Consider the following 25,765-nt stretch of genomic DNA (forward strand, 5'->3'; position numbering starts at 1 on the left):
TTCTTCTTCTTCTTCTTCTTCTTCTTCTTCTTCTTCTTCTTCTTCTTCTTCTTCTTCTTCTTCTTCCTTCTTCCCTTCCCTTTTGGAATCAATGCTGTATATTGGTCCCAAGGCAGAATAGTGGTAAGTGCTATGCAATGGGGGTTAAGTGACTTACCCAGGGTCACACAGCTGGGAAGATTTGACCCTAGGACCTCCCATCTCTAGACCTGGCTGTCAATCTACTGAGCCACCCAGCTGCCCCTTCTCTGTTTCTTCTTGCCCTGTGGTGACATATTTAATGGAAGGAGCTAGGACCTTTGTATCAGAAGTGTTGAGCTGGAAAGTTGTTAGGGGAAAATGTAGGCTTTGATAAACAATAGGAGTGACCACTGGTTAGACCAGAAATTAGAAGGAAAACTATAACTGTAGAACAGGTGAGTCCTTGTCCCCTCTTTAATCTCAAACCAGCCACTGGGGGCCAGCTAGTCTTAGTTGCTACTCTTATCTTCTGTAGGAAGTAGAAGTCGTCTGGCTAATTTGGGATCTGGGACCTTCCAGAGCCCTGATAAAGCAAGCTCCTTCATTCTTTGGCTAATACAACCCTTCTATTTGGGAAAACTTGCAGGAAATGATGGAGGGTGAAGTAAGCAGAACCAGGAGAAGATTTTACATAGTAGGATCACATGATAGTAAAGAGCAACAAGTTTGAAAGGCTTAAGAATTATGATTGGTGTAATGAATAGGTATGACTCTAAGGAACTGGTGATGAAGGATGATTCCCATCTACTGAAAGAAGGAGAAATATATTTTTTAGATCTGGTCAGTGTATTGTTTTGTTTTGCTTGATTATGCTTACAAGAGGGGGTTTTATTTCAGATAAGTGAAAGAGCAGAATGAAGAAGAAGCATTAATGATAGGGAAGAGAAAGAAAGAAAGAAGGAAAGAAAGAAAGAAAATAAGGAAGGAAGGAAGGAAAGAAAGCAAGAAAGAGACAAAGAAAAAGCAAAGAAAGAGAAAAGAGAGAAAGAGAAGAAAAGAGAAGGAAAAAAGGAAAGAAAGAAAAAAGTCATCAAAACATTTAAAAGAATGCTCAGAAGCAAACAGAAGACAGTTCAAAAATAGGCATATATAAGCAGAACAGCTTTGAAACTGATATGTTAATTGTATTATATATTCAACTCCTAACCATTCAGGTTGGATATAATGGAAATACAGTTCCCTATGCAATCTTCTTTTTCTGTTCTTTGTAAACAAGAACTTTCATGTTTGTTGGTATTTGTCAAGTTTTGAATAACACATTTTTTATTTGTTTTAAAGCCTAGCCCTTCCACTTCAATCACTCCCTCTTGTTGATATTCTAAGTAGAAAAACTTCTTGACTTCTGAGTTTGGCATCCAAATAATCCATCAAAGCTCTAGTGAGATAAAACACGATCCAATTTCATCTTTTGTTTGCCTATTTGTGTCCAGGTTTTTTAGAATTTTGTGTAACCTTTCCTAGCCTACTAGTTTCATGAGCAACTCAAGGAGTTACAAGATTCAGGGAGTGATTATGAGCAGTCATGCAGACTTTCATTCAGACTTCACAAAGACCTATGACATTTAAACTTAACATTGGAAGAGGCTACTGGTAAGAAGGATAAAGAGAATGCATCTTGACCAGCCACATGGAGAAGTGGAACAGAGTCAGAGTGATGTTTCCTGCCTGGGGGGTCCTTTCCACTTCCCAATCTTATTGGTTGTTGTTACTGGTGATTGTGATGGGGGTGGAGAAGCTATAGGAAGTACCACTGGAATAGGCTGGTGAGCCACAGACATACCAAGTCCATGACATTTTAATATTCTTTTTCTCTGATCTTGGCAGGCACTTTCTGTTAACTCTTTAAATTATTCACTTTATATTTTCCTCTCCCTCCCAAAGAGGGCAGGAATTAAGGGGAGAAGGTCATCTTATTCCCTATTACAGCCGGGTAGGTCACTACCTTTCCAAATGTATTATTCCTCAACTGCTTACTGATCTTTCCTTGATTATAAAGTTATTTCTATTGATATATAGTAAAAATTAATAGCCACCAATTCTCACTGGCTAATGTGTTTATTTTCTGGCATGGTTGAAAGTGAACTGGGAAGAGGATTGGGGGCAGATTTTACTTTTAAAGTGATGGTCCATCTGCTCAAAGGAATAATAAACTGGAGGAATTCCATGTGAACTGGAAAGACTTCCAGGAATTGATGCAGAGTGAAAGGAGCAGAGCCAGAAGAACTTTATACACAGAGACAGATACACTATGGCACAATCAAATGTAATGGACTTCTGTACAAGCAGCAATGCAATGACCCAAGACAATTCTGAGGGATTTATGGAAAAGAATGATACCCACATTCAGAGGAAGAACTACAGGAGAGGAAACACAAAAGAAAAACAACTGCTTGAACACTTGGGTTGATGAGGACATGATTGGAGATGTAGACTCGAAAGGACCACACCAATGCAACTATCAATAATATGTAAATAAGTCTTGATTGATGACACATGTTAAAACCAGTGGAAAAGCGTGTTAGCTATGGGGGGGGGAGTTTGAGGGGGTGAAGGGGAAAGTACAAATATGAGTCATGTAACCATGGAAATTTTTTCTAAAAATAAAAAAATAAAGTGATGGTCCATGGAAATTTTTATATTCATATCCTGGAAAATGATGGATGCCACCTTGAATGACAGGGAAGGCAGTTGGAAGACAGTGGAATGTTCCCGGGTGCCATGAGCCAGGGGCAAACATCAGTTGGCCTGGCAGTATAAATAACCCTGACAGCCACTTGGAAGGGTCTTTAGTCTTTGGGTCTTTGGGGCTTGGGTCTTTGGGCTCTTTAGGTCTCTGGATCTTTCTAGCTCTTTAGGTCTCTAGGTCTCTGGGTGGTAAAGGGAGGCTGAGAGTTTTATGAAAAAGAGGATAGGACAAATCTGACTATTTCCTGAAGACCATGAGAGATAGTGCATCACCAAACACTGATAGTGAGAAAGCTGAGAGAATAAGATTACCAGCACAGCTGCATCAACAGCAGTCCCTATTTTCTGACTTGGCTGTGGCCAGGCTGGGCCAGAGGGGTAGTGGAGAATAAAGCTCCAGCTTCTACTAAATCAATAGCCTCCAGTCCTGATTGTCAATTAGTTATAGATATTAGATTGACAGGGTCTCCAATCCCCATTCTTGTCTTGTTTATCCTTTCCCTGATTATAGATTATAGATAAAGAGAGTTTAACAAGTACCTTCCTGAGTGGTCTTTATATCACAACCCTTGGGGAGGGAGTCAACACAGTCAGATATCAAACGTGATCCAAGGCAAATCAAAGCCCTATAATAATTTATCCAACCCCAGGTTGCATCTGAAAAGGTTACTCATCCACCTAACCTTTTGGGGTCCTCCCTGGGCAAATGTTATAGGAAAGGGGGGATTATAACAACTATGGAGGGTGATTGGGTGTTCCTCCATCATCTGCAACTAGGGAGAATACATAGATACATTCCCATCACTGTATATCTATATCTCCCTAGGCCCTTTTTGTTTATAACAAAATCTAGAGGAAGATGAAGTGAGGCAATGAGAACTTGAATCCCCACAGAAAATAAAAAGTGTAATAAACAATCATTTCCTAATGAGAAAAAATTGGGATTATGTATTGTTATTATTCTAAGGACCACCATTATTTTTATACATGAGCCCTATAACAAGCTACTTAGATTTATAATAGAATTAAATTCATGATCCAAGTAATTTATTTGCTAAGTTGGTTAAAATTTCCTTAAAGTGATAAATGTTTATTTTAATCTTATGTGTTTGGTAACTTAATTGCATTGACCCAGAAATTCACATCATCTTTCCCCCATAATTGATCTGGAGAAAAATTTGGAAATAACATTTTAAGGAGAAATTACATGTGTATGTGTGAATGTATTAGAGAAAGAAATAGAGATAGAGACTGAGAAAGAAAGTGAGAGAGGGAGAGAAAGAGAGAAAAAGTAAAAGAAAGATAATGAGAATAAGAATAAGAGACAAAAAGAGAGCAAGAAGAGGAAAAGAGAAGGAAAGAAAAGAGAAAGAAAAGGAGGAAGTGAGGCAGAGGAGAGAGACAAGACAAAAGACAGGGCAAAGTCTAAACTGAAAGATCCACCAGTTTAGAAGACTAATCCTGCAGGCACAATTGTGGAGGGGGTGCATATATTCTTCTTAGCACAGAATTAAGCAATATATGAGAAATCTTGTTCATGCGATAATTACCTGACAGTGTATGATTTTTATGTCAGTTTTGTTGTGAGTAAAAATGACACAGGCAGTTAACACATATAACACATATATTGTTAGTAAAATGGGTCAAATGAGCACCTCAGCAAAATTCAAGAGACCTGAGAGATTGGGCCAGTGGCTTCTCCTGATGACCAGAGACCCTGTCTTTTAAACCTAGATGTATCTTCCTTCTGATTGGCCTAACAGTACATCATCTGGATCTCCTCTGGCAAAGGGAAGTCAATCCCTATTGGTAGGTGAGTTGATTTTCTGGTACAGATAATTATATATCCCTCTCTGGCAATTAGGGAATGCTAAATGCTTGATGGGTATCAACTTCTTCTAGTAATCTTGACTAGAAACAAAACCACCCCAATCAAAATTCCCACCCCTTAGCCTTCCTCTTGGAGGAGAGCAAGTCACTCCTAACTTTGAGAGGAACACCAAAGAAAGGAAACATCTTCTAGGAGCCCAACCCAAGCAGATTCTTATTTACCTATAAACAAAGCCAGGTCCCACTTTTAAGAGGTTAGCTAGCTGATGTCTCCTGGGGGCTAGGAGTTGTCACCTTCCTTAACCAAACTTTTAGTGTCTGCTCCTGCTGAGTTAGACTGAGTACTGAGTGTTGACAAAGTGGGAAACAGGATGACTTATAGAGTAATAATGGTTACTAAATAGTACAATATTCATTTCCCTCAGTTTATTCCAGCTTCAGGCCCAATGAGGAGAACTTTGTGGCTAGACTTTGATTCAAGTTTATCTATTCAGATTTTCTCTCATTGTCCTTGGGGTCAGAAGGGCTCTCTGTCTAGGATATAAAACACATCATGAGACACAAACATCAGGGATGATGACTTTTCTTTTTTAATCTAGCTCAGGGTTTATTTTCACTTCCAAATTTATTTGCACAAATGACAGAACACACATTCACACAGCACATCAATTTAATCTTCACAGGAAACTGGGGATGTCTGACAAAGCTTAGCAAAAGGGGACAAGCAGTCAATGCTCAGGAAATACCTCCCCCCAGGACTGAGCGAGTGATCGTAAGTTGGCCAGGAAGGCAGGCATTGTGGGCCAGATGAATCTGTGACAGGCAGGAAAGTTTTGTCTTGCTGATATTGATTTATAAAAGTGATAGCAATTCTTTGGATGACTTCCCTCCAAGTCCTGAACCATTGTCTCATCCTTGCCAAGAAGGCCCTTTTGACACTTTTCCCTGCTCTAGCTCATTACTGCCCCTGAACTTTTGTGGGAAGAGTTATATGAGATCCACTTAAACACCATTAGCAGAGATTAGACACAATTCTACCAGTGGGTGCTGACACACAAATACACTCAGAGCACAGGATCAAGGTCACTGACAATTAGGGGCTGACTTTTAAACCAAGACACAAAGCCAACTCAGACTTCTGAATTTTCCCATCCTTGTTTACATCGCAGTGCCGGAGCAAGATCTCTCGAAACTTATCCAGGTCTACTCCACTGATGCTGGGCTAGAGAACAAGAAAACAAAATGATCAGAAAAACCAATAGGATCTTGGCCTCTTACTACCTGTGTAACCCTGAGCAAGTCACTTAACCCCCATTGCCTAGCCCTTACCTTTCTTCTACCTTGGATCCAATACACACACACACACACACACACACACACACACACACACACACACACACACACATTAGATTCATGGTAGCAGCAAGGATGCAAGCTGGGAATTAGCTGGGTTTTGCAGCATTCTGTAAAGAGCTAGGATATGGCAGAAGCTTTAGGGAAGAAAACTATATATTTGGAAGGGACAGCTCTGCTTCTGATGCAGACCAGTTCATTCCCATGTGCATTCTTTCATTCCATGTCATTTCCCTTACTTTCCCAAGACATCTACTTTAAAGCCACATGATGACTTTGTCTTCAAACTAGGGGGAACCAGCCAGGCTGGTGGTGATTATGAATTCTGCATTGTGACAGCTGGGAGAAGACCTGGTTGATTACTTCCCTGTGGGAGGTTTTGTGCTTCTGGCAGCAAAACCAAAAAAAGGTTATAATGATCCTCTGAATGAAAGTCTAGCTCAAACATTAAGTTGTTCTGGGAAAAAGAGCAGAAATGATCCCAAGGGATATTTTAGGGACTAAAATGCAATTTTGATGTTTTTGTAGCTAGAGAAATGTTTTAAACTTAGAGAAGCATTGTTTAGGGCTGTGATATTGAACCTATGGCATGTGTGCCAAAAAGACAAGGAGAATTCTCTCTGTGGGCACACACACTATCTCCCACTAGAGCTCATTACTAGAAAGCCAGAGGGACTCAAGAGGAGCTGCTCCCTTCCCCCTCTCCACTGCACCTGTGCATTTTTTTCACATCACCTGCCCCTCTACCCAGCAATCCAATGACAGTGCTTCCTCCATCCCTGTCCAGGGTAAAGGGGAAAGTGGTTCTCAGTCTTGGGGGGAGCATGGCATGTGGTCTCTAAAAGATTCACCATGACTGGTTTAGGATTTGGATGTTAAGAGAAGGGTCCAGCTTATAGAGACAAAGGAAAAAACAAAGCCTTATGGGAATGGGATATATGTTAGTTACCTGAAAGGGAGAGGAGGAGGGCAGTAGAATGTGTAAGTGTGGAATTGGGTGTAAATCAAGGATCACTAAGCACACATCTGGGAAATGGACTGAAGCTGGCCCCATGGAATCCTGAGGGGGTTCCGTTTGGGAGGGGTGAGTGAAGGAGGGGTTTTTCTGGTGAAGATTTTGAGGAGAAGCCAACTGCCAAAAACTCCCGAGAAGACATTCAAGCTCTTGGGGGGGTGGTTGGGGTTGGTAGTTGTGGGTGGCCAGGAGGATCTGGACAGGAATTTAGCTCTTCTGAACCCCAAATTCAGGGGCAATCTGGAGATTTCAACAGCTAAACCTTCCTACTGACTTCATTGCCCACGAAGAAGAAACCAAGAGTTGTGTTCCATAATTGGCCATAGTGCCCAGACTCTGGTGGGAGCAGGCACTTGAGGAGACCCTTCCTTGATCCAGCTTATACCCCTTCCTTGCAGTTATTCCTGTTTTTTACTTTTCTAAATTAATTTATTTTATTTAGAATATTTTCCCATGGTTACATGATTTATGTTTTTTCCCTCTCCTCAAACCCCCTGTGTCACTCTGGACAAGTTACTTAATTCCACTTGCCTCAATTCTTCATTAGTAAAATGAACCAAAGATGGACATGGCTAACCACTTTAGTTTCTTTGCCAAGAAAAGCCCATAATGGAGTCACAAAGAGTAAGGCATCATTGAACAATGACAATCATGAAAATTAGGAAAGGGGGCAGCTTGGGTGGCTCAGTGGATTGAGAGTCAGGCCTAAAGACGGGAGGTCCTAGGTTCAAATCTGGCCACAGACACTTCCCAGCTGTGTGACCCTGGTCAAGTCACTTGACCCCCACTGCCTAGACCTTACCACTCTTCTGCCCTGGAACCAATACATAGTATTGATTCTAAGATGGAAGGTAAGGGTTTTAAAAAAAAATTGGGAAAGGCATTGTGATATTTAGGGATTCAAGGCTATGCCATGCAAGGAATAATTGAAGGAATATTAAATTGGAAAAATGAAGACCTGGGTTTCTAGGATCAGCTCTTTATTATATTTTGTATATATCATATTATATTTTATTATCTGTTATCTTATGTGATTTTGGACATGTGACTTACATATCAGCCTATTCCCTCATTTACGATGAAAGTGAAGTCTGGATGATCTTTTTGGTTCCTTTCAGCTCTAATTTCATAAATAGCTATGAAGAGCACACCTTGGCAATCCCTTGCTCCTTTGCTCTATAGGCTTTGCAATTGACTTTGATCAAAAGTTGTCAAATCATTCAACAAGGAATTATTTTTTTGGGAGGGGGAGGTAGCCATCATTTCATTGACAGTGATCTTTGGCATTTTACTTTTAGCCATTGGAACTACCCCCTTCTCCTCTTGCCAAAATGTCTGTATTATGATTTACAAATAGAAAAAAAATCACATTTCTTTTATATTAGAAACAAAATCATCAGAGTCTTGATTTCTCTACTAGAAACTACATATACAGCTAAAGATTTCAAATGCAACACTTAATATGACAGAAGGATAGAATATCCTCTTACCCATACCCAGAGCTACGCTCTTGCCTAGCCCTGAGGCTGGGTAGATGCCCAGTACTAATACATGAAGCCACTGCTCTGGTGGCCCTGAGAAAGGGTCTTGATGAACCCATCCAGAGGTGGTCTGTCCTGTGACCTATCCCCCTCCTTTTCCAAGCACTCTGAGTGAACTCTTGCCCACTACCATGTATTATTTCCCTTTCCCTAGAAAGAAAAAAAAAATCCTCAGTAGTAAGTGAATTGTTTCCTTCCTTTCCTTTCCTATAGTTGTCCTCAGCCCACTACCAGAGAAGTTTTTTCCTAGAGCCCAGTCTAAGGGCTTTATGTTGAAGTCCTCTCTGGATAAGAAAGCTGAAGTATCAGATCTGAAGAGGCCCAGAGATGGGAGAGAACTTCAAGGGGGCCAAGATACTTCTCTTTTCCTATGGGTGAGGGTCCTAGCATCCCTGTCCTGGGAACACAGTTGTCCTACTCCAGGGTTTCCCCAGAGGTGGAAGGTAGTTTATCTTCATGGGTCTCTTCCTACCCCATAGAGAGAAGAAACCTCAAAAAACCCCAACACCTATCTTCCCAGAGGCCCATTCCATCCACTGGGCCTTGGTGCACAAAGGGTAGTGCCGGGTCACCACAGAACATGGAAGGGGGATGGCTCTGGTATATATGTAAGTTCCTGGGACAGGTAGACGGGAATCTGGGCCAGTTTTCATTTTTACTTCTTCTCTGACCTTCTTCCCCTATATCTCATTTGATCCCCTTTGTGGCCAGAAGCTTCTCCAACTACATAGTTCCTAATCAGTTATGAGATTGCTCTGCTCAGCAATGGTAGGGTGGCACCAAAGGGCACAGTTTCTACAAACGATTTTTAAAATGCTTACTATGTGCCTGGCTTAGTATATGCTAAGTGTTGAAGATGCAAAGAGAAGCAAAGGTGGTCCTCATGGAACGCATGGAACAAATGGATAAGACAGGTGTAAATAACTAGGTACATACAAGAAACATGCAGAATAGGTAGAAGGTAATCTCAAGGGGGAAGGCACTAGCAACTGGGGAGACCAGGAATGGCCTCCTGTAAAAGGTAGGATTTGAGTTGAGAAATCAAGAAAGCCAGGGAAGCTAATGGGGAGAAGGGAGAGGAGGAAGAAGACTGCAGGCATGGGAACACCCCATCTTCTATCTCCAGGTCTTCCCAAGTGATTGCAAGGGCCTGGAGATAGGAGATGGAGTGTCATATTTGAGGAATAGCAAGGAGATCAGTGCTGCTGGATCAGAGCAAATAGAACAAAATGTAAGATGATTCTTGAGGTAGGAAGGGGCTAGGTTAGGAAGAACTTTAAAGGCCAAACTGAGACAAAAAAACAAACAATAAAGTTTGACTTGAGGAAGGAGAAAGGAAAAAGAGAAAAGAGAAAGAGGAAGAAAAAAAGTAGACTTCAGTTTCTTTCTTTGAGTAACCAAAGGTGAATTCTAGATAACTGCCAAGGTTTTGGTGACCTCTAACATTCTCTGATTCCAAGGAAAAACCAGAGAAGAAGGAGGAAGAAATCAGTAGCAGCAGCTTCATAGAAAAGCATGGCCTGAACCAGGAGTCTCCTGGTTGCTTCAGGATCAGGCATCGCCATGGTTACTGAAGCCTGCTGGGCAAGAAATGAGAAAAGTCTGGCTGTTAGAGAAGCTTTTCTGCTTGGTTGAGACCTAAAGTCTGGTAATAATTTATATTCCTCAAGTTTGGGTTGAGACCAAAGGAAGAAAGGGAGAAGCTGTCAATTGAATTACTTGGGCTTATAACTGCCTTGGTGGCTCCTGATTATTTCTTGGGTCTGCATTAGCTGGTGATGCCTGATTCAGGCACAAGGAGAATGCTTAGGAGACATCAGTTCCTCATGCAGAGGCTTGTGCGCTCCAGGCTTTGTAGGTCAGATAGACCATCTAGCTCTTCCTAAGCTATGGCGGAGAATTGCCCATGGAGAAGACAAATCTGCCTGCCTAGTTTGTCCTGTTGGAAGAGATTCCAGTCTGGCAGGGCTTTCTATGGTGGAAGCTTAAGGTATATTCGTGAACTGTCCATTTTCTACTATTGGATATTAAAAAAAAATTTTTTTTAACCCTTAACTTCTGTCTTAGTATCAATTCTAAAATAGAAGAGCAGTAAGGGTTAGACAACCAAGGGTAAGTGACTTGCCCACTGTCTCATAGCTAAGAAGCATTTAAAGTCATATTTGAACCCAAGTCCTCCACACTTCACACCTGGCACTCTATCCACTGTGCTACCTAGTTGCTCTCTGCTCCCCTCTCCCCCGGACTTTTTCTTTTCTTTTCTTTTCTTTTTTTTTTTTTTTTTACAAATTAAGACTATGTAGATTTAATATATTATATGCTTTTATATCAAAACACCTTTGTCTTCATAGTATGAGTTATAAAATGCATCTTGAGCTGAAAACCAAGAAACTAGAAAAGAAAGTGATAATTACAATGATTACTGAATTAAAAACCTATTAAGTAAATAAATAAATCTGTTCGGCAACCAGGTACCATTACCCAAATAGCTAGCAAGCCTCCTGCATGAAAAGGTACCTGCAGAATTCCCATTTAGAGCACCAAGTGAAGGGGGTGGGTGTGTTTGAGGGAGGGATGAGAAATAAAACTAAGAGACTAGGTTTAGTGTAAATGATGAAACTCAGGAAATTTAACAAAATCTATTGTTGATCATTATTTATAATAAAAAATTTTTTATTTTTAAAAATTATTAGTATTTTTTAAAAACCCTTACCTTCTGTCTTAGAATCAGGCTAGGCAATGGGGATTAAGTGACTTACCCAGGGTCACACAGTAAGGAAGTGTCTGAGGCCAGATTTGAACCCAGGACTCCCATCTCTAGGCCTGACTCTCAATCCACTGAGCCATCCCACTGACTCTTATTTATAATAAAAAGAATTTGTAAAAGGGAAGTTTTGCTAGTAAACCTAGTCATCTTCCACAGAATTAAAAAAAGAAAAAAGATCTTAGCTTTTCCAGCTCTGCTACTTCTCCTGTTTCCTCCCCGTTCCTTTTGCCATTAAAGTATAGCTAACCCAGATGGAACTTGGGATATACTCTGGAATAAAATCAGCCTGCCATTGGTCTCTGTGCCTCCTTGGATGCCAATCACTCTGAATTGCTTAGCAAATCCATCCTGAACAATTTTCTACTTTCTGTTTCTATACTTTGCCAAATAAAGGGAAAAGCTACAAATGAACCTTTTAACTTGATCAGGATAGCTAGTGAATCCAATATATGTATTTTTTTATATAATTTTTTATATAATTTATATAATTTTGCCCTAAAGTAGATTTTTGAATTTGTCTAGCTAGATTCACTGGATAATTGCTGGTACTCAGCTTTTCTTTTTTCTGAGTAGGAATAACCTAAATTAAGATAATCAAGGCCACTGCAGTCTCCCAAAAGATAAATAACTATTCCTTAAAAGAGGTAAGAGAAGCCCTCAGACTACTAATGGAATACAAATGAGTATATCTCTCAGATAAAATTAAATTCAGAAATGTGACTCAAATTCTCTTGAATGCCGAAAAGCAAAACAGCTTTAAATATGGAAATAGTTCAAACAATATAGTGCACCTAGGATAAACCTGCCATTCTTTAAGAAGGCTCCAGAAACCCATAGATTCCCTGTCACTTAGGAAGCAGATGGTTTTAAAAAGAGGTAAAGGTAGAATCTGGAGAAATGTCTTTAGCTTGTTTTTAAATTGAAAAAAAAAATTTAAACCCTTATCTTCCGTCTTTGAATCAATATTATATATCAGTTTTAAGGCAGAATGGTGGTAAAGCCTAGGCAATGCGGGTTAAGTGACTTGCCCAAGGTCACTCAGCTAGGAAGTATTTGAGGTCAGATTTGAAAGCTAGAACTTCCTGTCTATAGGCCTGGCTCTCTGTCCACTGAGCTGCCGAGCTGCTGCCTTTCTTTAGATTTTTTTACTAAAAGTCAAATGGTGAATAGACAAATATTTCTGGATGTTCTCTTTTGCATGAATACCTAAGGCTATGTAAGTCTGGCAAAAGCTGACCAAAAGCCCAGGATAAGCAAAATCTACTTAGCCTTATGCGATCACCTTGACAAGTTCCATCATATCTTTGACAAATCCATCCACTTCTGGGCCTTCCAGGGCTCCAGTTTTACTCTGGGAAAAAAGAAAAAGAAATCCAAACAATTGAATGGAGTCAGAAAACACAGGAATAAGTGTGGCAGATGGGCCAACGCAATAATCTTTTCAGCATGCCAATAGATTCCAGGGCTCTGTAGTTTTCGACTTCAGTTTTCTGTGTAGAACATTGATACACCATATGAAAATGATTAAAGAACTAATCCCAAATAAATCTCTTCCAACTAATGGAAATTGTTCATCCTGAGCATTTGGCTTCTGCAGGCAGAGTTTACATGAAATATGAATGAATGAAATACATTGATTTATTTTTTTCTCCCCTTTCTAAATAGCAGGAACTCAGAACAGGAAGTGTTTGCTACGCATTTCTGCTGGTTGTCTAAAGTCAATCGAGAGCCACAGTATCATGTTTTTGTTCAGAGAACAGCAAAGCATATAATTAGAAACAGGAGATCAAGAGAGATGGTACCAGAAGGGATATATGTGAGTATTTCAGCATGTTCTGAATATAGACAACTTCTTTCCTTTTGCCCAACATTCATAGCATATAAACACATTTCTTTATTTTAGGGGAGGAGAATTTATGGAAGGACACAAATAAGAGTCACACGGGATGAGAAAGTATAGATGAGCTACCATCTGCTCTGCTGGCAGGAATACCCACATCAGTGAGTCCCATATTCACTAAAATATGCATGTATGTGTACCAAATGTACCCCAAATGCAAATATACCCAACGTTCCTCCTACAAAATTCTCATCAGGAAAATTGTCAACTCTCTTCTTCACGATTTCTAAACTCTTCAAACCTAATAGCATGACATTTTCCAACTGCATCCACATCCATCCTTTACCATTTTCCAATCTGTTGGTGATAAATTTAGAGCTAGAAACAATGGCAGAGGGAGATAGAGGAAAGAATCCAGGCTATGGAATAAGAAGGACCAGAATTCATTCCCACCTCTGACATCTACTTAACTGTGTGACCTGGTCCAAGTTACTTAACCTTCCTGGGCCTCAGTTTCCTTACCTATAAAATTTGGAGGCTGGTCAATATGACCTCTGAAAACCTGCCCAATTCTAGATTTATGATTCTATTTATGATCTTTTAATTTTAGATATGAAGAAAGCAAGGCCTGGGGAATTAAAGTGACTTACTCAATGTCACACAGATAACAGGTAGCATAGATGGGGGATGCAAACCCAGATTCTCTTGTTCCTAATTCAAGATTCCTTACATGGTTCCTCACTGCCTTTATTTTTTATTTTTATTTTTTTTAACCCTTACCTTCCATCTTGGAGTCAATACTGTGTATTGGCTCCAAGGCAGAAGAGTGGTAAGGGTAGGCAATACGGTCAAGTGACTTGCCCAGGGTCACACAGCTGGGAAGTGTCTGAGGCCAGATTTGAACCTAGGACCTCCTATCTCTTGGCCCGGCTCTCAATTCTCTGAGCTACCCACCTGCCCCCAATCTCACTGCCTTTAAATGTCAGGGTTATTTCTTTTGAGCCTTTCTCATCTTCTTCTTCACTGTCCTCTTTTTTTTTTTTTAATTTTAAAGCTCTTGTCTTTCATCTTAGAATCAATACTGTGTATTGGTTCTAAGACTAGGAACAGTGAGAGTTAGGCATTGGGGGGTAAGTGACTTGCCCAGGTTCACACAACTAGAAAGTGTCTGGAGCTGGATTTGAACTCCTGAAGATGAGTTTTCCTGATTCCAAGCCCAGTGCTCTATCCATTGTACCACTTAGCTTGCTCTCATTAGATTTAGAGTAAACATCTAAGTCTTTTGACTTGCTACACTTGGGGGTCCAAAGAGAGGATGTTCCTTTTATATTGGAACTCATATAGCAAAATCACTTGGCCATTAAGTGTCTGAACTTTTTTATAACCAGTAGGTGGTGGTATGCATACCAACCAGCAATGGGTATGTACTGGCAAATAGGGAAAACAACTGCACATTTGCAGATCATTGTACATTTCAACCATGGAATTAAAATTCAGCAGGAGGTGAAGGGAAATGTGTTTCAACAAGTTCCTACATGCATTTGTTTTCCCTTGACCTAATTTCAAAATGTCTCCTATATCTCCATTGCTCAATTCCTTTTTGTGGGAAGAAGACACAAGTCAGTTTGAGTTCAGCAATCTGTTTGTTGTACATTAATGAAGGTTCAGGGGCATATTTAATTCATTATCCCATAGCTTTCTTCTTCTTTTGGACCCAACCTGGAATTTAAATGGTATAGAGAAATGTCTGAAGAAATTCACTAATAAAAATATCAGTAACTTCTTAGTGACTTCCAGTCTTAGAAAGTTCTCTGGAGCACAAAAGGTTGAATGACTTGTCCAAAGTCTCACAGCCAGCATATATCAGAGATGAGACTTGAATCTAGCCTCTCTGCTTGAGGCCAGCTCTCAATCCAAGCTGTCTCTCTAGGTATCTATTATACACAATAATCCATTTTTTCATCTTTCTCAGTTCCTGAAACAATTTAAAATTAAGCTATTTCAAAAATTTCTAAACTGATGATTTTTTCTTTTTTTGCATTAGAGTATGGACAAACTTTTAGAAAATAATATGTTTATAGGCTGCCATTTATAGTTTATTCTTACCAGTGGCAGTTGGCATGAGCTGTGGGTAATCCTTAGTAAACACTGAAACTCATGTGGCCAGAATTTCCTGTCTACCCAAAGGGTGTATAGTCCCTGTACTAGGAGTCAGAATGATGCTCACTTCAGTAGCTATACAATTTTCTAATCTCAAGAGTCCAAAAAGTATAACCTGAACATCTCAAACTAATTAAAACTCTAACTCAAAAGTCTCAAAAGGGTAGCAAAAGAACAAAGTACTTACAACATCATAGTGAGCAAAGATTTTCTCAAAATCCCTCTTTCTTTCTTCAGTACTACAGGCCTGGAAGGGAAGGAAATCACATCAAGGACAATTCAAGATGTTCAAAACAGAACTCATTATCTCTCCCCTATGCCAATAATCCCCTCTTCTGAGCTTTCCTAGGCTCTTGGGCTAAGCAATCTGAATGCCATCTATAACTCCTTACTGTCACCTGACATGTTGAATCCACTGATAAATCTTGTTTCTATCTTCACAATATCTCCTGTGTGTGTTCCTTTTTCTCCACTCATATGACCTTAGGTTGGACCCTCATCACTCTCACCTGGACTACTTTTAACTGACCTCCCCACTTTTTGTCTCTTTTCACTGTGATTTTCTAAAATATAGTTCTATATGCATACCCTTTGATCCAGCAATACCACTACTAGGTTTGTACCCTAAAGAGATAATAATGAAAATGTTTGCACAAAAAATATTCATAGCCATGCTTTCTGTGGTGGCAAAAAAATTGAGGGAGTGTTCCTCAATTGGGGAATGGCTGAACAAACCGTGGTATCTGATGGTGATGGTATATTATTGTGCTGTAAGGAATGATGAGCCTGAGGAATTCCATGGGAACTGGGAGAACCTCAATGAACTGATGCAAAGTGAAATGAGCAGAACCAAGAGAACATTGTACACTGAAAGTGAAACATTGCAGAATGTTTCAATGTAATGGACTTTGCTACTACAAAACAATCTCGAGGGACTTATGAGAAAGAATGCTATCCATATCGAGAGAAAGAACTGTGGGAGTAGAAACACAGAAGAAAAACATATGAATTATCATTTGTTTATATGGGTATTTAATTTGGGGTTTAGTTTTAAAAGATTGCTTTATTGCAAAAATGAATATGGAAATAGGTATCTTATAACATTGGTATAACCCAGGGGAAGGCCTAATTGACTCTAGAAGAGGGAAAGGAAAGAAAATGAATTATGTAAACATGGAAAAATATTTAAAAATAATGAAGATAATTAAAAATAAGATAAAATATAGTTCTATTCATCTTACTCTCCTTCCCTCTTTCTGTTACTCCCTCCCCCCCAACATACACACTCTACAGGGAGCTCTGTGGCTATCTTACATTCAGAAACAAATATTAACTCCTCTCTCTACCATTTAAAAAGTTCTCCAAAACCGTGTCTTGTCCTACCTTTCTAGCCTTACACCCTATTTCTTTCCCAGGAGAACTCTAACATTTAGCTAGCTACAATGGCTTGCTTGCTGTTCTTCAAATATGACATGCCACTTCCTATCAGTGAACTGACCACCTGTCTTTCATTTGCTCCCTTACCTTCACTTCTTCCTTTCTTTTTTCTTCCCTCCCTCCCTCCCTTCTTCCTTCCTTCCTTCCTTCCTTCCTTCCTTCCTTCCTTCCTTCCTTCCTTCCTTCCTTCTCATTTTTTCCCTTCACTCTATTTTGTTTCAATTATTTTTTCAGATAAAGATTTACCATCTCCACTTCTTGCCTTCCCCTATCCCAATTAAGAAAACAAGAAAAACAAAATCCCCTCACAACCATGTATAGTCAAGCAAAACAAATTTCCAGATTAGCCACAACTAAAAAAATCTCAGTCTTCTGAGTCCTGAATCTGAGTCCTGTCTTCTTTTAATACTCAGCTCAAATCCCACCCTCAATAGGAAACCTTTTCTGGACACCTAGCTCCTAATTGGAGGGCAGGGGGAAGGACTACATTCATATAATCTATATACATCTTATATCCAACTAGATATTTACTTGTTTCCTTTATTAGAATCTACCCTCCTTGAGAGCAGAGACTGTGCATTCAACCCCTGCCTCCCCTTTATTAAATACTTAACACAGTGGCTGGCACATAGTAAATATTTGTTGAGTGACTTCCACATAAGACCTTCAGAGGTGGGGGAACCCTTTTGTACACATCAGTCTGTAATTCCACTGAATCCTCTCATAGACACTTCCGCAACTAATAAGTGAAAACCCAAATCTCTAATGATCTCTCCCTCTCCTTCCTTTTAAATCTTTTGACAATGGTATAAATTATTCTACAGAAATACTGCTACTTACATCCATCTTAAATTGAAGCAGGAAGTTTTCCTGGAGAGCCAGAATCCTAAATGGAGAAAAAATCCACAGTCACCTGTGAATTATTATTGTGGGGGTGCTACTGCTTCAGATTTCATGACAGAGTGAATTTTCTTAGAATATGATGGGTGCTTCTCTAAGAGAATTTGCTCAGTTACACAGGCAATATGTGCCAGAGGCAGAGCAGAGAGCTTTTTGCCTGGAGGGGGAGCTGAGGTGCAATGGATAGAAAACTGCCTAGAGTCAGGAAGACCTGAGTTCAAGTATTGCCACAGATGTTTAATAGCTGCGTGACCCTGGGCATCATCATCATCATCATCATCATCATCATCATCATCATCATCATCATCATCAATCACCTNCATCATCATCATCATCATCATCATCATCATCATCATCATCATCATCAATCACCTTTACCTTCTGTTTTAGAATCAATACTGTGTACTGGTTCCAAGGCAGAAGAATGGCAAGGGCTAGGCAACAAGGGTTAAGTGACTTGACCAGTGTTAAATAGCTAGGAAGTTTCTGAGGCTAGATTTGAACCCAACACCTCCCATCTCTGAGCCAGGCTCTAAATCCACTGAGCTACCTACTTGCCCCCTAGGCAGATTATTTAACACAAATTACCTCTTTTAGTTTACTTATCTGTAAAATGAGGATATATTTCTCAGGATTGTTGTGAGGATAAAACAAGAGTATTTGTAAAGTTTTTTGCAAGCCTTAAAGCATTATATAAGTGCAAGCTATTATTATTTTTAATATTACTAATTATTTTTATTGCTCTGGTGCTTAAATACTTCCTGAATTCCTTAATGTTTAGGATGACTAAAACAATTAAGCAACTGTTGCTTCATGTTGGAAGTTAATATCAAAGTTTCCTGACATCATTTGTGTAGACACTTCTGTCCCCAAGACAGGTAGCACTACACAGTGCCTTAGCAGTTTTGTGAGCTATGATAGCCAAAAAATACATTACCTGGTGAAATGGATCTCTGAACTCAGTTAGGAGTCCTGACGCGGAAGTGAAAGCTTGAGCTAAGTAAAACCAGCTAGTGTTTATACTTTGTATATACACCTTCCTTCCAACTGGAGGAAACAGTTGCTTAATTAGATAAGAGGAGTTTAACAGCCCCACACCCTTACAGAGTTTGCTTCTGAACCCACTGTATTTTCTTAACGTTGCAGACCTTGCTAAGTCATTCAGATCCAACCGGCCATCTTTGTTTTTGTCGAAGATCTTCATCTGGAAAGAAGGGAAAATACTTGTGAAAAAGATTGATGGTGATAAACCTGGCTAAGTGAGTCTATGGGGACAGAATTTACAGAAAGAAGTAGGAGATAAATTCTAAAATATTCTCAAAAGTTCATGCCCCAAACCTTCCATTTTTGACCTTTCCATTTCTTTCGCTTTGTCCACCCCCTCTTCAGATATATAATAATTTGCATGAAAGAGAACATTCTCTCCAAACAATGGGGACACCAGAATTGGGGTGGTAGACTTGGGGTATAGTGATGAGGAAGGAAGGATAGGACATTTAGACAAAAGGAGAATTTGGAAGTCTTGGAGATGATGGAATTTTCTGTAAAAGCCACTGAGGAATTTGAAGTTGGGGAAGTTTGAAGAGTTTAAAGAAAGTTAAGGAGTTTGAAGACTTGAAATGGGTATTTTGCTAGAGCAGTTGCCATCACAAATATTGAAGTCCTGGTGGATGATTTCAGGGAATGGAGTAGAAAGGGAGTCAATGAGTCAGGGAATGAAATCACTAAGAAATCTGAGAGAAATTATCTGGATAATTATAATTAGGTAGTAGATAATTATAGCTAGAAAGGGAATATGTGGTGAGTACCAGGAGAATTGTCAGGTTTATCATTCACTTCAATTCAGCAAACACTTATTAAGTGAGTGAATTTTTTAGCTAGGGCTGTCCTGGTCCTCATATGCCTTATAATCTTGTAAGGAAATGTGTCACATCCACAGAGAGTTATAACATATAATATTGCATAAGTGCATTAGAGGAATTCAACAAATGTTCTATAAGTACCCAGAAGGAGGTTGTAGCCAAGAGAAGGAACCAAAAAAGGCTTTAGAAAGAAGACAGCGATGTTTATCTTTGAATAAGCTGTGGCATCCTTTCCACAGAGGTAGATGGTTCAGTGAATAGAATGCTGAATAGAATCAGAAAGACTTGTGTTCAAATTCAGTTCAAATACTTCTTTTCTATGTGATCCTGGGCAAATCATTTAATCCTGTTAGCCTGGTAAAAAGGATCCACTGGATGCACTGTAGAAAGAAATGGAAAACTCCAGTATCCTTGCCAAGAAAACCTTATGGATAGCTATAAAGAACAGGATATAAAAAGTTTAAAAAACATACACACAGGGGACAGGTGGGTGGCTCAGTGGATCCAGAGCCAGGCTCCGAGATGGGAGGTTCTGATTTCAAATCTGACCTTAGACACTTTCTACCTGTGTGACTCTGGGCAAGACACTAGCCCCACATTGCCTGACCCTTAACACATTTCTGTCTTGGAACCAATACACAGCGTTGATTCTAAGATGGAAGGGAAGGGTTAAAAAAAAAAAAAAAGAGTAAGACATGATTGAATGCCTGAACTACAAGTCCTTTAAAAGCAGAAGGGAATCTACAACTCCCTGCCCAATTTATCTGTATGTTTCTCATTTGTGTATTTGTGCATGCACACTTCTATCTAGAATTATGTGGCGAAGCCAATCTCTCTCTAACTGCAGATGGTTTTACTGTGACTATAATCTGGAACACAAGAATCCTGGGAAAGGTCATTAGACTCGGGATTGAGAAACAAAATTTCTAGCTTGGACTCTACCATTAAGAAGCTGTGTGATGTGGGGTTAGTCATTTGTCCATTTATCTGTCCATTGTTAGTCACTGTAAGGTCCCATGAGCTCAAATATTCTATAACTAGCCAAGCTCTGACAGTTCCTTCCAGATTCAATTTTCCATGATAATTTGAAGACTTGCTGAAGAAGGAGAAATACTACTTAAGCACCTTCCCTTTCCTTGTCAGTAAGTGGGATTCTTCAGACAAGTTCTGCTGACAGAGCAAACCAGGAACTCCAGAGCTCCTACAGCTGCAGCCAGGCTTGTCAAGAGGTTAACTGCTTCAATGATGATAAAAGCACCATAATGGGCAGTTGTTGGGCTGTGAAACATTGGTGGGATAAATTTAGGTTCTCAAAAATTGTGGCTTAATGACTTTTCCATTCATTTCACTCTCAACTCAAACCCAGACAGTGGTAGAAGTGTCATCAATCAACCAATCACTCACTTCACAAGCATCCTTTAGTTAAAATATATGAGAGTCTACTGCATTCCATTCAAGAAACATTTATGCCCACCTCATCCAGAGCACTGTACAAGGCCTCTCAAGAGATGCAAATTTCAGATCAGACCAGGTACTAGAATTCATGGTGTTAAAATCTGGTACCTCCATTTCCCACCTCTTTGTATAAATCACACTTTAACTCCCTATGCCTGGAATTTATGGCCTTCTCATGCCTCTCAGAATTTTTATCTTCCTTCAAGGCTTAGCTCATGTACCACTGCTTCAGGTTAAAAGAGTAAGGAATGGGGGCAATGAGGTGGCTCTGTGGATTGAGAGTCAGGTTTAGAGATGGGAAAACCTGGGTTCAAATCTGGTTCCAGATATTTCTACATGTGTGACCCTGGGCAAGTCACTCAACTCTGATTGCCTCTCCCTTACCATTAGAATTGATACTAATTCAGAAGGTAAGGGTTAAAAAAAAATTAACAAAAATGTTAGTCCAGGACAACTACGTGGCTCAATGGATTGAGAGCAGTCCTAGAAATGGGAAGTCCTAGGTTCAAATCTGGCCTCAGAAACTTCCAATTTTGTGACCATGGACAAATAACTTAACCCCTATTGCCCAGCCCTTACCATTTGTTTGCCTTGGAACCAATACACAGTATTGATTCTAAGATGGAAGGTAAGGGTTTTAAAAAAAGAGAGAAAGGAATAATTAAGTGAATTTTCCCTATAATTAAAAATTATTTTCTAGAATGATTGGAAAAGTTCACATCTTTTCAAATTTTCTGATTGTTAGCAGAAATTTTTGTTTTTATAGCCCCTCTCTGTAGCATGATTGGAAGATATATGGAGCAGTGGATAGAGTCCCAAGCCTGGAGTTGGGAAGACTTGAGTTCAAATCTGGATTCAGATACTAGCTGTGTGACTCTGGGCAAATCACTTAACCCTGTCTGCCTCAGTTTCCTCATCTATAAAATATGAAGAGAAGGAAATGGCAAACCACTCCAGTGTCTTTGCCAAGAAAATCCCAAATCGTGTCACAAAGAGTTAGACACAACTAAAATAACTGAACAACAACAACAAAAATATCACTGATAGAGGGTTTCATGAGTTGTAGCCAAAAAAATTAATCACCTAGGTGCTAGCCCTCTGGTGATGAAGTTTTCCAAAGTAGACCAGGTGAGTCACAGAAATAGAATAATTGAATGTCAGAACTGGAAAAGACACTAGCACCCATCTATGTCCAACCCATGCCTGAAAGCACATTCCTCCTATAATATACCAAAAAAGTGGCTACTAGCCACAATTTAAGGACCTCCAATGCCCTTTCAAGAGTCTTCACTCATTCAGACACCTCATTGTTAGAGAGTTTTTCTTCATGTCAAATCAAAATTGGTTTCTTTTCATTTTCTACCCATTGTACCTAGTTCTTCCCTCTGGGACCAGAAAGACCAATTCCAACTCCTGTCCACTTGACAGTCCTTTAATGCTTTAAGACAGCATTCTCTTATCTAGCTTATAGGGCTCCAATTCCTCCAAAAGACCACTTCCTCTGTGAATGTGAGGCTCTTCATCATCTCAGTTCTTTTCCTCTGAGTACTCTCCAGCTTGTTATACATAACCACCTTATATTTAAGTTGACTTTTAAGCGTTCCATGCATTCCTATTCAATCTCATTCCACTCTATTTGGCCTGATACTCTAACCTGTCGAGAACTTTTTGCATCCTGATTCTTTCATTTTCTTTGTTAGCTAGTTCTCCCCTGCTCAGAATGGTTGGTCTAACACTGCAAAAATACTAGCATAAACACTAGAATTAGATGGTTATTATTAGGTAGTTATTCAATTGAATTTAAAGCTGTTTTTCCTCCTTCCAAACAAAACTGGCCATACTTAACACAGAAAGTTAAGTCTAACCCAGGGGTTAACTTTTTTTGTCAGTGGTTTTTCTGGCAATCTGATGAAATCTCCTCTCACTATTAAGGTACATAAAAATAAAACACAAAGGATTAAAAAAGGAAGCTGATTTAAATGAAATTACATTCATTTATATTGGAATGGAGTTTAAGAACCCCTGAAAACCATTCTTAATGCCATAGTTCAGGATCTGAGTGGACAGGGAGAAAGAGTCTATACATGTGTCTTTGAAAGAGACTCTGGTATATAGTTCATGCTTACTGAGTACATTGATAAACATAGATTTTTGATAAACATAGATTTTTGACTTGACCCTACAGCTTCATAGTTCTTTATAGTTGTCTCTGGGCCTTGTAAATGAGGAAGAAACTTTGGGAATAGAGAATCACTGGGGATTATTGAATAGGGGAAAGCTATTCAATTCTTTTGGTTTCATTTCTAGCAAGAATGTCAAGACTTATATGTTTCCATTTCTCTAATAATACATCCAGTCATTAGTTACTGGATAAGGATCTCATAATTAGAGTATCAAGAGAGAGGCAAATGCTTATAGATGACCTAAAAATCTTGTACAACTCTTGTTGTACTTGTTCCTTGTCCCCTTTCCTACCATTCTGTTGTCAACTTATCAGAAATCAAAGAGACCACATAGGGCATTTTCTGATTGTTTCATGGATTGCTATGATCAATTCAGCAATGTTTTTGTGTCTACATCTAAGCAGTGGGGGGTGGGGTGGAGAGGCAATATATATAAATAACTGTGACACTAGGGAAAGTGAGATGAGTACAGTGGAGTGGTCTGGGCAAGGCACTATGAGGAATCTTAAGAGAGAGAGAGAGAACTAGGAACCATAGGATCAAAGATTTTTGAGCTAAAAGTGATGCTTGAGATTACATCAAACCTCTTCATTTTACAGATGCAGAAACTGAGGCTCAGAGTGACTAAGGAAAATGTCTGAGGACAAATTCAAACTCAGGTCATTCTGTCTGCAAGTCTAGTACCCAATCTACTTGGATATGGGAAGGGATTGTTGAAGAAGAAAATGACATCCAGATGACATTAGAATGGTAATAGATATGTATTGTGGAGGTGGGGGTAGGATGGAGCATAGAAATAGGAAGATTGGTGAAGGAGGTGACATCCAAGCTGAATCTTGAAGGAAGGCAGAGATCTCAAAAGACAGAGATTAGGGGTGGATAGTTGGGCATGATATTCATTCTAGGCATAGGAGATGACACAAACAAAGGCATAATATGAGAGAAAAAATGACAATGGGAGGCAGAAACCAGTTTAGTTTGGTTAGGTCATCTATCACTTGACAGAGAATCATGTGAGAAATCTAGAAAGTGAAATTAGAGCCAAAGCAATTTAACTTAAAACAACGAAGACCAACATATATTTTTATTATTATATTAGGATCTTTAAAATGATTTTTAATTACAATCTGATCCATATGGAAAAGAAATTGGAAGGAAGATCTGGAGGCAAAAAGAGTAGCTAGGAGGTCTTTGCAGTGGTCCAAAGAGTATTGATAATGACAATATCATGAGAAGAGGGGCTGGACCTGTGATCTTACTGATATAAAGAATTTTCAGAAGAAACTTGCTTTGCAAATGAAAGTTGGTATCTTCTCTCCAACTTTTAGGTCTTAGAACATTACTTATAGTGCTGAAAGGTGATACGTAGCCAGTATGTGTCAGAGACTGGAATTGAACTCTGCTCCTTTAAATTTATTTGTGTATTTCAGCTTCAACTAAAAAAACTTAAAAAGAATAGTTTGGGTTTCACTTACTTATGAACTTAATTTCTCCCAGGGCTATATAATTTGCTTTCAAAAAGTAAAAAAAAAAATTAAATATTTTTCCCTACCCAGATCACTAATTTTTCCTTTTCTCCCTGCCTCCTGTTGAAGGCACATTCTTATTACATGCCAAACATGGATTTCATTAACATGCTATTTCCTTCCTTGCCCAGACCATTAATAAGACCAGATCAACAGAGCATATTACCAAGGCTCATCTAGCATTTATATCCATTTTTAAATGTTACTATCTTCATCCAAGCCAGCTTGAAGTAATTTAGTAAGTAAAACCTCTTAAGTAAGACATTTGATTCCAAAAAAAAAATTGCCTGAACAGCAGTAGAGTGAGGTAGGTCCCACATCCTGCGGTACCTCTGCTGCTATTCCCATCATTGGATTCTTCTCCTTGCACCACAGTTCTGAACAATCAAAGGCCTAGTTGATCCCTCAGGACATATACTGTTTCCATCATCTAAACTGCTCTCAAAATAAACTCACTGGACAGGGTCAGTTACTGTTATTCATTCCGGTACAAAAAAATGTTTGAAGATTTGAATGAATGTTTAAGATAACTCATCAAATGTACCCAGCTGCATAGACAGGTTCCCAAAGACTCCTGATGGAGACATGACCAAACTTTCTTTTCAACAGACATCAATCAAGAATTTGAGGAAACTTTAGCCTACATGGACTTTATGCAATTGAAGGGAAGAGAAGGATAGAGAGATGGAGAGAGGGAGGGAGATAGAAGAGAAGGAAATGAATAGAGGAGAGAGATTGATAAATGGATGGAAAGAGTAAGAGAGGGAGATGGAGAAGGAAATAAATGGAGGAGGAAATAGATGAAAGAGGAGATAGATGGGAGAGGGAGGAGGAGGAAGAAGAAAGATTAATGGGCAGAAGGAGAGAAAAAAGCAGAGCTAGAGAGAGAAAAAAAGGAGAGAGAAGGAATAGAAATTAATGAAGGGATAAAGAGATGGAGAGAGGGAGGGAGATAGAGATAAAAGAAGCGTGAAGTGGGTCAGAGGATAGCAGAAAAAATGAGGTAAAAGAAAACAGGGAAGAAATGAGATGGAGAGAAAAGAAGAAGGTGAGGCAGGGGGAGATAGAGGGGCAGGGAGAGAAAGAATATAATAGATTCAAGTGTAATAACATGAAGGATAGAGGGTTGAGTTTTGAGTTAGTAAGATTTTTGTTCAGATCTCACCTCTGACCTTTACTAGCCCTTTCTA

The 25,765-nt window shown here is 39.3% G+C and overlaps 1 protein-coding gene across 1 annotated transcript in view; it reads right to left on the reverse strand.

Moving 5' to 3' along the window:
• Positions 1-5,629: 5,629 nt before the first annotated feature.
• SCGN (secretagogin, EF-hand calcium binding protein) overlaps positions 5,630-25,765 on the reverse strand; it is a 69,236-nt gene continuing 49,100 nt past the window's right edge. Inside the window, exons 7-11 of the mRNA XM_044658121.1 lie at positions 18,698-18,753; positions 17,490-17,535; positions 15,400-15,459; positions 12,495-12,563; positions 5,630-5,758 (exon numbers count right to left, since the gene is read on the reverse strand). Coding sequence (XP_044514056.1) covers positions 5,630-5,758; positions 12,495-12,563; positions 15,400-15,459; positions 17,490-17,535; positions 18,698-18,753 — 360 coding nt within the window. The remainder of the gene's footprint in view (positions 5,759-12,494; positions 12,564-15,399; positions 15,460-17,489; positions 17,536-18,697; positions 18,754-25,765) is intronic.

Source organism: Gracilinanus agilis, chromosome 1 (assembly GCF_016433145.1).
Source record: "Gracilinanus agilis isolate LMUSP501 chromosome 1, AgileGrace, whole genome shotgun sequence".
In the NCBI taxonomy this organism is placed as follows: Eukaryota; Metazoa; Chordata; class Mammalia; order Didelphimorphia; family Didelphidae; genus Gracilinanus; species Gracilinanus agilis.